The 13096-nt window shown below is 42.0% G+C and overlaps 1 protein-coding gene across 1 annotated transcript; it reads right to left on the bottom strand.

Moving 5' to 3' along the window:
- Positions 1-3874: 3874 nt before the first annotated feature.
- On the bottom strand, positions 3875-9533 carry PIP (prolactin induced protein). Its single transcript, XM_025854863.2, has 4 exons — positions 9404-9533; positions 7344-7449; positions 4404-4518; positions 3875-4086 (listed from the first exon to the last, which is right to left on the bottom strand). The coding sequence occupies exons 1-4, from the start codon at positions 9496-9498 to the stop codon at positions 3965-3967; spliced, it is 438 nt and encodes a 145-aa protein (XP_025710648.2). The 5' UTR covers positions 9499-9533; the 3' UTR covers positions 3875-3964.
- Positions 9534-13096: the final 3563 nt, after the last annotated feature.

The raw sequence follows: 13096 nt of genomic DNA, 5'->3' as shown, positions 1-13096 counted from the left end.
TCAGTGGGGTTTATAGGATTCTGAACTAGCAGAGGCCTGGAATTGGCACTTAACTGTTGGAGACAAGGTTATAATAATTAAAGTAACTGGCAGCAAGGCCAAAATTATAATGGGAACTTTTGCCAACAGGTATATTTGGTGATGGCTAGTTGACCGTGGTGTTCATAGGAGAAGGATGTGTGGAAAGACATCAGGGGATTGTTTAACTTATATATACAAAAAGTTCAAGACTGAATAAGCAGAAAGCTGATGTTGGCAAACATAATGGCAAATCATAGTCCTTCTCCTAGTTTCCAGACCAGAGTTAGCTCTCGGAGCCTATTGATTCAAAGAAAGACTGGGTCCCCTTGAGGAAGTAACTTGCAACATCACAGCATGTGTTTGTAGTATATATTACCTCAGTCTTTCTTCAGAGAGACTTCTGGTCATTCACCAGAATAATTATATCTGGAGAATGAGGAAATACCAATCTTTTGAGGATGTTGGATACTGGTTCTAAGCTGAGACTGACACCAAAATGCTATCATGCCTCCATGGTATAATGTGGCTTATGGAAGCCAGGAGATAAATGGGGTCCTGGTCCAAGCCATCTCAGAGTGAGTACATTTTTTCTTATGCTGTGGTCATTTCTCTGGTCCCTAAATGCATAACTGGATGAATATAATAAACAGATGCAGAACCTTTACATAGGTTCCCTGACCTGTGGAGTAAGCACTATTATGATTGAAATGGGTAAGTGGGATCTGGTGAAATTGCATCCCCAAGCTAAGAAAGTAAGTCACACTTTATTCTAGTGGGATGGTAGAGATAAGTGCCACACTTAAAGAATTAAAGGATGGTGGGTGGTGCTCAGAATTATATCCCTTTTAACTCAGCAGTCTGGCTCATGCAAAGTCAAATGGATGAAAATGGGCCCTGGCTGGCTACTGTAAACAAACAAATGAACAGACACACAAAAAAGTCCCTTGACAGCTGCCATATCAGATGTGGTATCTTTACAAGAAAAGATAAGCATAATCTCTGGCACTTACTATGTGGTAACTGATATGATTAATGCTTCTTTTTTTTCTCATCAGATAAAAAGATCAAGAGCAGTTTATGTTTGCCTGGATGGGCAGCCATACATATTCACAGTTTTACCCTGGTACTATATGAACTTTCCTAATGCCTGTTATAATATGGGTACCTTGATCATCTTGACATTGAATAGAATTCTGGTCCATATCTTGATGATATTGTATTAATCAGATCTGCTGATCAGGAAGTGGCAAGCACTGTAGATATTCTGGTAAGACACCTGCACAATGCACATCTTTAGGGGACTACCCCATCAGTGAAGTTTTTAGGGGTTCAGTGGTCTGGGGCATGCTAAAGGTTTTTTGTTTTGTTTTGTTTTTGTTTTTTGTTTTTTTAGAGAGGGAGAGAGAGAATCCCAAGCTGACCCAATGCAGGGCTTGATCTCACAACCCTGAGATCGTGACCTGAGCTGAAATCAAGAGTTGGATGCTTAACTGACTGAGCCACCTGGATGCACTAGAATATCTTTTCCAGAAAGTTATTGCACCCTGAATAACCTACCACTAAAAGAGAAGTGCAATACTTGGAAGACCTTGGATTTTGGAGGCAGTATTTGCTACACTTGTGAATGATACATTCAGTCACATTATTGGGTGACTCAAAAAGACACCTGTTTTGAGTGGTATCAGAGCAGAAAAGGGTTTCTGTAGCATGTTCAAACTTTGGCATGAGAAAAAGTTTACCTACTATGCCTGAATTGTGTCCCTCCCAAAATTCATATGTTGATGCCCTAACCCCTCTCACCCTTCTGCTGACTGTATTGGAGATAGGGCCTTTAAGGAGGTGATTCAGGTTAAATGAAGGCATAAAGGTGGAGTCCTGTTAAGATAGAATGGTGCCTTTATAAGAAGAGAAAGACATCAGACCCCTCTCTTCACCATGTGAGAACACAGTGAGAAGGTACTGGTCTGCAAGCCAGGAAGAGGGCCCTCACAAGAACCCATGCTGGCACCCTCGTCTTAGCCTTATTGCCTCCAGAGCTGTGAGAAAATAAATTTCTGTTGTTTGAGCCACCCAGACTCTGGTATTTTGTTATGGCAGTCTGAGCAAACTAAAATAAGTCCCCTTTATTTTGGCCATATCACTTGGCATATTCTATATGCTATGTGTTTAATCTTTCCTATGGTAGATTAAAGACACTGGGTGTAGCCTCTGGTAAGACCTAGGAAGAGAGTTGCTGAGTAGACCAATAGGATTCTGAAATACAATCATATCATATGCAGCATGGAACTATTTTTTTTTTTTTTGAAAAGGAGCACATGGGCACTGTAGAGACCTAATACGTGACCGTGAAACACCAAGTGACTATGGGGCCAGAGTATCCCATGATGACTTAGGTATTGGCTGACCCACAAATTATAATTTTGGTGGGTACAGCAGCAATTCATCATACAATGGAAATAGCACAGTTGCAATTGGATCCAACTTGTTCCAGAGTTACAGAAAAAAGGTGGTTCTTCTCTCATGTCTACTACTTCTACTGCACTAACACTCCTCCTTCAGATTGGCCTGCAGCGTCATGGGTAGGGGAGTTCTTATAACTGGGTTTTAGAGATAAAACACCCAGGTGTGGTTTACAAATGAGTTGGCTATCTGGATGAACCAAGGGATATGAACTACAAAGTATGTGCTTCTTTGTGTCTCATGTTAATGCTCACAAGAAAGTATCTGACACAGAGGAGACATTGAACAATTAATTTGTTGGATAGGATGACTGGTTCAATGGTTATGAGGCAGCCTCTGTTCTCAGCTACTCCAATGCTTGTGTGATGGCCAGTGAGGCAGTGATCATCGACATTGTACATGTGCCTCTCACCATAAGTGATTTAGATGTTTTGGCTGCCAACCTTTCAGCCCAGAGACAAATGCTGAGACCTCAACGTCAGGGAGACCATTTGGAGAATACACTGGTGACATTGGACCCTTTGACTCTTGAGGGGGCAATAGTTTGTCTCTACTGAGGTTGATCTCTATTCTAGGTATGGATGTAGCCTCCCTGCCTGCAGTGTCTTGGCCGGCACTGCCATCCGACAGCTTATAGAGTACCTGATTTTTAGACATGGAATCTCATCTAATATCTCTTTAGATGAAGGGAATCTTTTTTTTTTTTTTAATGAAAGACTTGCCACAATGGGCACCTGATCCAGGAATCTACCAGTTTGCATTAATGGCATCATCAGGAAACTACTGGTCACCTACAGCATGCTGGAAAAAACCTCATAAATGAGCAGCTAAGGAGATAGTTTGGAGATCACCACCGTTTAGGGTTATGGTGATGTCCTTCAAGATGTGGCATATATTTTAGAAAAATGGTTATTCAGTGGTGCTTTGTCTTTGATAGCTAGAATATATTGACCTAGGAACCCAGGGTCTCTTACCATCACTTCTATTTGTGGAGGTGCTGGGTTATATGGTATGTGCAGAATTGATTTGATTACATAATGTTAGATGGTTCTCCAAAAGGCCACAGCAGTGCTTAATGGCTCCCATAGCCCTTCATTTTCCACTAACACCTGGCATCACCTAGCTTTCTGAGTTTTTCCCTACAGTAAGGAAACACAGGGCGTGGGTACAGGAAGGGGCATCATATTTAGGAGCCCAGAGAATTTCAGATTCTGTGAGTCTTCTCTATTTCTTCATCTCTCATTCTTCATACCAATGGGCAATGAGAACCCATAAACTCCTCAGTAACAGTTCTTTGAGATAACAAAGTTCTAGAAATTCTGGGTGCTGTGAGGCTCCTCTGGGATAGGTTTGGAAGGGAAGACACCACAAAACACAGAGAAGTTTGTGAGAAGTTTATTTTACAGACCACAACAGATATTCCAGCCAAGTTTCCTTAAAGGAACCACCCTGGGGGGCAGTTAGACAAGGGCTTCCACCAAGATCAGACTACCTGTATACCCCGAATGGTATAGAAATATTTTTGTCCATTGGGCACCACTGCCTTATTAGGGCAGATACCTTCTTTTTCAATAATGTGGACCATTGCTGCTATTGCCATAGTTCCTGAAAGAGACAAGGACAAAGATCTTCTCTGATAACACTCTAACCCCATTTCCTGGCTTTTCTACTAGTTTCAGGCACCTCCTTACTAGGGCCCAGTTTCCCTAAATCATTTGCAAATGTATCTCCCTTAAGCTTTTCTCACACAACCCCTCCACTTTCAGACGTGGGCATAGTCCCCATCCACTCTCCCCTCTTCTTTCCTCCTTTCTCTCCCCCCTTCTGCCCGACATTCTGCTCCACATCCTGAGTCACATTTCTCTTTATGGTTTCCCCTGCCCTAGTGGATAGTCCTTCCTTTGGATGACCCCTATACTTACTATTGACTTCAAAGTCCCAGTAGAAAGTTCTTGGATAATCCTCACAGAGGCAGGCGGTGTAAATATAATTAAAAGGACCATCCATTGTATGGCTGCCTCGGAGGGAAGTTTTAATCTGTGGAGGAGGAGGTGGGCAGAGAGGACCCCGTGTTAATCTGGGGAGTGGGAAAGGGAGAGAAAGGCAAGAGAGCGTGAAGAAGGAGGACAACATCTTTCATGTGCAAAGAGCAGGGACGGATGTAGACCAGAGGCACTGTGGAGTCCACTTTTGTAGTATCATTTTGGGAACAAAAGTCTAGGTCAGGTTTTCTGTCAACATGTCCTCAAATTCCTGCTTTAGTGCCACCGTGGGTCTGGGCTCTGAAAGGAAGAGTTAGTGAATTGACAGGGCAAGGAGAACCCATTCTGGGGCAGCCTTCACTGGAGAGCAGGTTTGCTGTTGTTCCCTGGCCAGGGATTTCAGGAACTGGTCTGTGACCAAGCTTGGCTCTTGGGTGTGGAGACCAAAACCAGGTCTTGTTGCCAGAACCATGCTCCTCTCGAACTCTGTGACCTTTGATGATTGCAGTGACATCCCTCAATCTCTCTTTCCTTGGTTGTGAGAGGAAAACAGTTACTTACCAAAGTTGGCTGTAAGATAAACAAAGGAAATCTTGAAGGTAAATTTCCTTTTTTAATTTGAGAGGGGTTTACAACTTGAGATATGTAAGTTTCAGCAGCATTAGGAAGTTTTTGTCTGGTTAGTGTTCAGCACGGGGGTGTTATCCTGGAGTTCACAGACCCAGAGGGTCTGTGAACTCAGATGGAAAGAAATTGCATCTTTATTTTATTAACATCTCACTGAAATTGAGTATTCCTCCTGTTATGTCATCAAAGATCCTAAGTGGCATTAGCAGTGTGTATGATTTTTATCGTGAAGAGAAACATAGATATGTTAGTATTACTTGGCAGGTTTATAGATCTCAAAATATTGCCTGCACTCATCACTACCTTGAACATGGGGACATTATCATGGGGTTGCATGGTCATGGCTGGGGCCATCTGCCTATCTCCTGAAGCTTGCCCAGGTAACTGGCAACCGTGCACCGAATAGCCCGTCAGCTCCAAACAGCGAATTCAAGTGTTCTCACCATTGGAATTTTACTCAGAATATTTTGAAGATCCAGGTGTTTCTTTCAAGAACCCTACCCTTGGGACCCCTGGGTGGCTCAGATGGTTGAGTGTCTGCTTCGACTCAGGTCATGATCCCGGAGTCCTGGGATCGAGTCCCACATCGGGCTCCTTGCTCAGCAGGGAGCCTGCTTCTCCCTCTGCCTGCCGCTCCCCCTCCTTGTGCTCTCTCTCTCTCTCACTATCTCTCCCTGTCAAATAAGTAAATAAAATCCTAAAAAAAAAAAGAAGCTACAAATAAAAATTGTTGACCAGAATTAAGAAAATTTCCTACAAATTCTTTCTAATTTACAATATCATTTATTTTATGAGATTCCTTGTACTTGGGTAGGTTTTAAAAAGATTGCCTTATTTTATTGTGTTAGCATTGTTCTTAAAACATAGTCCTTATAATTACTGTAGCACAAAAGTATTTCACATGTGATTTTGTTGATTAAACACACTTTTTTTTACACCTATCACTTTCTCAGGTGGAAATGGCGTTTCATTATCTATCATCACCAGAAACTACCATTATCACAAGACATTCTCATTCCTTTTGTCATCTGTGGTTATGATAAATAAGACACAAAATTGAAAAATTATGATGTGGCCTCCCTCCCACCCCCAATTAACATACAAGTTTCATATTCTTGAACTGTAAACAGACAAATTTGACAAAGCAGCTGTGTTGTTCTTTGCTCAGTGATCAGAAATCTTTCTCTTACAGGTATGGGGCCATTTTTAGAATGTATTCTTATGAATAACAGTCTTCATGCTCCCAATTTTGTTTTTGATTTAATCATCATACGTAAATCTAATTTGAGTTAGGAAACTCCTGCCATAGGAAAAATGCTTGTGCTGCCTGAGAGAGTGCCCTTCTGGAAGGAGTCAGTGTGGAGACGCCTGGGTCTTGGCCCTAGAACAGTGGTAGCTAACAAGGGGCAGATTGTGTGTGCGTGACAGCATGTGAGAAGGTTGCTGGCAGGGAGGAGAAGACACACTGTTTCCTGGGGAAGAGCCTCTGTGGATTAAACCTACACAGACCCCTTTTCCTCATGGCCCAGAGCAGCCAAACAGGAGTGATAATGCACAGGTGAGACTTACATGCATTTCCATTTGAGAACCTCTGATCTAGTAAAGGGATCGGACCTCCCTCCCACAACTGCTGAATTGGAGAAAGTGGGGAGGAGAGCGTGGGCTCCTTGTTGGGGAGAGGAGGCTGGAACGAGAATGAACTACTGATGGTAGAGCAAAAGGGCAGAGGGAGAGGCAGTGAACACAACCTCTGCTCAGAGCTTACTGCAGGGGAGGGAATCATACCCCATGTGTTCTCTGCAACATCGCTCTTGTGCCCACCTGCCTCAATCCACTGGATGGGGTTGCAGTTTTCCTTGTGAGAACCCCCTATCCCACCCCTCATCTCAAACAGTCATGTCCAGGACCTTAGAGGATGTCTTACCTCTTCTCCCCCAGCTCTTACACTTCTCTCTTCTTCCTCTCAGCTCTGCTTTTCTCACTACTCATTCTTTCTTTCCTTCTCATCCTTCCTACACCTCTTTGGATCCAGTTCCTTCATCTGTAAAATGAGAATAGTAATCTTCCCCAAGGTCTGATGATTGTTCTGGGGCTCAAGTAGCATAATACGTATGAGAACTGGGAGCATGAGGATTGCTATTCAGCATTTTATTAAGTATAATATGCAACAGTAAAGTGAGAGACTAATCTAATTGTACTCATACCTAAGGAGTCAGAGTTTTCTTGAGTTTACTTCCCCAGGCCTCTACTTACCACCATACATTCTCTTAATTCTGTTCCAACTGTAAGCTTCAGAGTGACTTCTTCATTTTCTTCTGCTGTTTGGGGCATCTGCAAGTTCATTGTTATCACTGTTCGACTGGTTTTGGGAAAAGAGAAGCAGGGCAGAAATCAGAGATCTGTCCACAAGAGAGACGAGCACAATGAGCAGAGCAGAGGGCACAGGGAAGGTGCAAGGGGAAGGGGATGATGGGATCTGAATCATTTGCTGAGCATCAGAACCCTTGGAAATCCTTGATCCTTGTTTGGTTTGGTTGTTTTCTACAGACTTTGTTTTGTTTAATAAAACAACTTTGATGCTTTATTTAAAACTGAGCATCATTGTTCTTTCCACTGACAAAAAAATAAATTAAAAAAGAATAAAAATACAATGTCACATGTCATTTCTTAATAAAATCCTCCAAGTTCTGTTGATTGTCTACTAAGTGGGAAGGCTCAAGTCATTGTTAGTAGAAATATTCCATATCAACAGAATCATACTAAACCTTAAACATCTTAATGCACTGGAGGAATTTTTAGAGTCATCCTTGAGATCCTCCTTCTTTGGTTCCTGGTGGGGCCTAGGAATTTGTATTTCTTTAGCTCTGCAGTGAATTTGGACACATGGCCATATTTGGGAACTTTAGATGCTACCCTATTTTCAAGTTACATACCACAATCTGATGGGAAAAGGAAATGGAGGCAGAGGGAAGTCAAGGATTCTTCCATCAGGGAGAACTGGGTTCAGGACTAGGAGACTTACTTTGTCTCTTCCAGAAACTCCTGGTTGAGCTCTTTTGGTGTTGGGTGGGACAGGAGGAAATTCAGGCTTTTGGCTACAATGCTTCATGGTCCCATTTTACTGGAGTAAAGCATCTCAGATTTTGGAGATATCCCATTTCTTGTACCAGTTGCTCTAGTGCGAAGTGCACAGGAAAGGGTGTGAAGACTTAAGTGTCTCCAAAATTCCTCTCATTTATAAATGAATTTAGGATTGATAAAATGACCAGCTTAGCTAGAGTGAGTGATCAGATCAGCTTGCCTGGGGGTGAGGAGCTTCCTGGGATGAGGGCCTTTTAGCGCTAACCCGAGAAATTCCTGAGCAAACGGTAATGGCTGATCACCCTAATTAGTGTAGCTTATTTCAATGACTTGCTGCCCCATCTCAGGGTGGGGTGACATCTGTATCTGAACCTACCCCTACTCAATGTTTCTTAGGACACTGGCCTCCACTATACCAACTTGTCAAAACTCTGAAGGGTTTACTCCATCCAGGAGAGGATATCTGGTCATGCCACAGAGGGTACCATCAGAATCACAACCTAAAAACCCAGCATTCAAAACCATATTCCCGTAAAGAAAACCCTCTAGATTTGCCGAGTGTCCCTGCTTCTCCCAGACCCTGCTCCATTTCCTACTTCATTTTGCCCAATTTTCCTGCTTCCTTCAAGTATGTACCCTCAATGATTTGGCTTCTGAACCTGTGCTCCTGGATCCTACTGTGGGTGGTGGGTGAGTGTGTACTTTCTTTTGTCTTTGGGCTTCAGAGTAGGGAGAATGTCTAAGCTGCTGGGCTAGCTCAACTTCAGACCATGTGGTCAAGGATCAATGATCAAGGCCTCTGATCCTTTAGTGAGTCCTGCCAAAATTGCTCAAAGCTATCACTGAAACTCACAGACCTGCTAAACATTCTGTTCTAGGAGACGAGGTGTGAGAACATAAAGTTTACTGAGCAGAAATCTAACAAAGGTGTAGACTATGGACAGGATGTAGATCAGAACCAAAGAGCAAGACTGATTGTTAATTACAGCCTTTACGCACACTGGGTGCCATATTTCCATGGACAACCTAGAAGCATCCAGTGGAAATATGAGGGGAGTTGATAGGACTTCTAAGAGGAGAGAAGTGGGACTTGACCTGGGGTTTATAAGTGTCCCTGGGACTGGAGTTCTGGGAAGTTGAAAAGTTTTCAGGAAGGGATATATAGATTTCCAGGCTAGGATAGGAGCCCTCCCTGAAAGGATTTTTGTGAGGAAGAAAAAGGCTTGGCTCACTTGTCTTCCTGAGCTTTGTTGGTCCCCAGCTGCAGACAGAGAACCATGAGCAGGACGCCGGGGCCGGCTCTGAACAGGAGCTGGAGAAGGTGCATGTTGGACGAGACAGGAATGTGATGTCCTAGAGAAGTACTGTCCCAGGTGCCCAGCATACTCCTTATATGTAGATCGAGGAAGTGGGAGAGCTGCCAAGCGGATCCATGAGGTCAATTACCCAATTATCCTTCCCACTCATGCTCTTTCCCTTGTTGACCTAAAGTTTGTTTTTCTATGGAAAAAGTCAACATTCAGCTACAGTGTTCGAGTCTGGGAAAGGAGCTAGATTATCCTTCCTCATTTACGTAGTATACCAGAGTTTCTCAGAATAGCCAGGACCTCAAAAAACATAGCAGCTCTTTCCTAGCTTACAGAAATGTTTTCTTTTCCCTCATAATCATATGCCTGCTGTATGTAGCCGTAAAAACAGTCTGCTCCCCTAGTCTCTAAAGAGACTGCTACCGGCTGTGGTAGCAGATTTCAGATTACAGCTGTAGGACACCTTTGCTTGATCCCCTTATAATAAGTTCAAGAGGAGATGTTCTTCAAAAGATTTCATAGGGCTGCTAGGGTGATCAGGATTCTCCTAGGGGCCAGCACCAATCATGACAGGGGAGAAAACTAGAGATGGGCTGCTCTGGATGCTGGGAAATTAAGACTATAAAACTGGGTGGCACGAATTTGTGTGTGATTGTTAAGTCCTTAACTTCAGGGGCTATAACATGAACACGCACACACACACACACACACGCACACACATTCTGTTGGTTCTATTTGAGAATCCTAATTCAGCTGGTGTTTGAGAAGGGACAATAAATGCTGAAAGGGTTGGAACCCATATTGGTTGCAAGTGTATTTGAAACTTTGGGTTGAAATCAGGTTCTAAACCCATGATATACCAGGCATTTCAGATGGGAAGGGCAGATGGGGAGTAGAGAAGATAAGGCAGCTGGGCATGTTGTGCTGAATTCTTGATATCATTTTTGCTGGGCTTCAAGATGCTTCAGTGTTCCTGGGATATAAGACAGATTATTGTCTATGGAACATAATATTGAGAGGCATTGCATGATGATATTTACATATGTATTAGTTTAAAAGTCATTGTTTTTTACGTGATGGTCACATATTGGTCAGGGATATCATGGAAAGTAATATCCATAGAATAATGAAACATGGTGAGGATGCCTTACAGGCAAGTAGGAATGACCATATTTTTATTTTTATTTTTTTTAAAGATTTTATTTATTTGAGAGAGAGAATGAGAGAGAGAGAGAGCATGAGATGGGGGAGGGTCAGAGGGAGAAGCAGACTCCCTGCCGAGCAGGGAGCCTGATGTGGGACTTGATCCCAGGACTCCAGGATCATGATCTGAGCCGAAGGCAGTCACTTAATCAACTGAGCTACCCAGGCACCTGGCCATATTTTTAATCTTTCATTCCATAATGTATTTTTGATTATAGGACTCCTGGGTATTTTAGCTGATATAAATGTTTGCAGATATTGGTTAAACAATTTTGGCTAAATCAGAAATAGATATTTATTCTAGAAACTGATATGGTTTAAGGGCCAATAAGCCAATAAATCACGCAACATAATTTCCTCACCTGCTACCCATACTGCATTAAAGATCTAGATGGAGATGAACAGTATCAGGCAAACTTCGGTTTTAGGAACTAGGCAAGTCCACCTGCAAAAATCCATGTGTCCCAAGTCTGTTCCACAGTTGACTCAGAGGCATCAGTATTCATGGGGTTGAATATATCTGAAAAGATCAAAATTTCAGAGGGAAGATAGAATCTAAGTAACTGCTGCCGTTCTATAGATGGTATGTTGGAAAGTTTTCAGAATGTTATTTAGAAAGTTTGAGGATAATATAATTTTCTTCTTCATGGTATTGTTTAGAAAACTAATCTAGCAGATGGCTCCTAGGGGGAGAAAATGAAACCAAAATTGTCATGCCCTTTAAGTAATGAACAGGTCTAGTAGGTTTCAAAAAACAAATAGAGGTTGATAAAATCAGACTGTAAATAGCTGCAGAGGCTCATAGAAGGGAATGTGCAGGTGCAAGGGGAAGGGATTAAGGATTAAAGAGGAGCCTGCCACAGGCTAAATTTGCAAAGAAGGTGATCTTAGACCTGACAGGGCTCACAAAAAAGGAAGGTAAGGAATGACCAAAAAAAGAGTTAAAGAAGCCAATGCACAGTGAACACATACTATGTGCATTACCCTGTGCTAAACATTTTACACATATTTACTCAATTTTCAAAACAATGCTATGGAGCAGATTGCCAGCTTTCTTCCATTACAAATGGAGAAATGGAGGCACATAGCAGATAAATACGCTAAGCCCAAGTCACATAGCCAGTAACTGGTAGAGCCAAGTTTGGATCCATGTTTTGTGGAATACAGAAGTTTTGTTTTACAATAGTTGGAACCTCTTTCAGAAGTAAAATGCAAATTTTCAAATATGAAATACAGATACAGGGCTTGGGAAGAGGTTGTAAGTAAGGGGCCCCGAGGCTTCACATCCCTAACTTTACCAGGCATACATCTTTGGATGAACCAGAATTTGAATGCAAGCCGTCTGCCTTTGGAACCTGAGCTTTTAACTACTCCACTGCCTACCAGTGAGGACAAGGACCCAAAGAGGCATGCCCAAACACTAATAGAGAGAGTACCAAAGTAGGAAAATAAAGGCCTACTATAAGTAAACATTCATCTTCCATGGCTGACCATTCTAGGGTGTTTCCCCATAAAGTACAGCATTCATCCTTTCTTTTATGAATTCATCTCTCTACCAATCATCTACCTAGTTCTTTCAGATAATCTATTCTACAAATATTGATTAGGCACCTACCTTTACAGAGAGGTTTAAGGTGATGAGCACACAGAAATGAATTAGACAGAATATAATGGGAGGCAGTCAAAATAACAAATGTAATAGGCTGTGATCAGAATTGTAATATTAGTTTCTGTTTATTGAGGACTAATAAGTATTTTACAGGTTTAACCTAAATGGAGAGGGCAGTTGCTAGACATGTTGCTGTCTGTCCATAGATTTTACAAAGCATCCAAGCAAACATGATAAAATAAAATTTGATTCAGATTTTAAATAATACTAAGGTTCTTTACTATAGTTATACTTTTGGGGGTATGGAGAAGTTTTACACATTGCATTCCACTTTCTTAGTGTCTTTCTTGATCCCCACATTTTCCTCTTAAAGGTAGCTACCAGAGATTTTAAAATTGGATTCAGAAGTTTTAAATAATATTAAAGTTCTTTACTATAGTTATACTTTTGGTGGTATGGAGAAGTTTTACACATTGCGTTCCACTTTCTTAGTGTTTTTCTTGATCCCCACATTTTCCTCTTAAGGGTAGCTGCCAGAGATTTCTCTTGTGTCTCTTGTCAGTGTGCTATACACTCCAACATGGTGTTTCCCCCATTCTCAACACTTTTTATATATGGAGTACTTTTTTAAAAAATTAAAAAATTAAATTTATTTTTAAACATTTTATTTATTTTTTTCACAGAGAGAGAGAGCACACACAAGCAGGGGGAGCAGCGGAGAGAGAGGGAGAAGCAGTCTCCCTGCTGAATAGGGAGCCTGATGCAGGGCTTGATCCTAGGACCCTGGGATCATGACCTGAGCTGAA

This window comes from Callorhinus ursinus, unplaced genomic scaffold (assembly GCF_003265705.2).
Source record: "Callorhinus ursinus isolate GAN/ISIS: 27379988/994484 unplaced genomic scaffold, GSC_fseal_2.0 scaffold12, whole genome shotgun sequence".
Lineage (NCBI taxonomy): Eukaryota > Metazoa > Chordata > Mammalia > Carnivora > Otariidae > Callorhinus > Callorhinus ursinus.
Note: the sequence above shows the minus strand (reverse complement) of the source record. Positions and strands in the feature narration are given on the sequence as shown.

Coding starts and splice junctions, on each gene's coding strand:
- PIP (XM_025854863.2), bottom strand. CDS start 9,498: ATGCACCTTCTCCAGCTCCTGTTCAGAGCCGGCCCCGGCGTCCTGCTC. Junction 4,519..7,343: donor AATTAAGAGAATGTATGGTG/GTAAGTAGAGGC, acceptor CCTCCTCCACAG/ATTAAAACTTCCCTCCGAGG. Junction 4,087..4,403: donor CTGGGACTTTGAAGTCAATA/GTAAGTATAGGG, acceptor TGTCTCTTTCAG/GAACTATGGCAATAGCAGCA.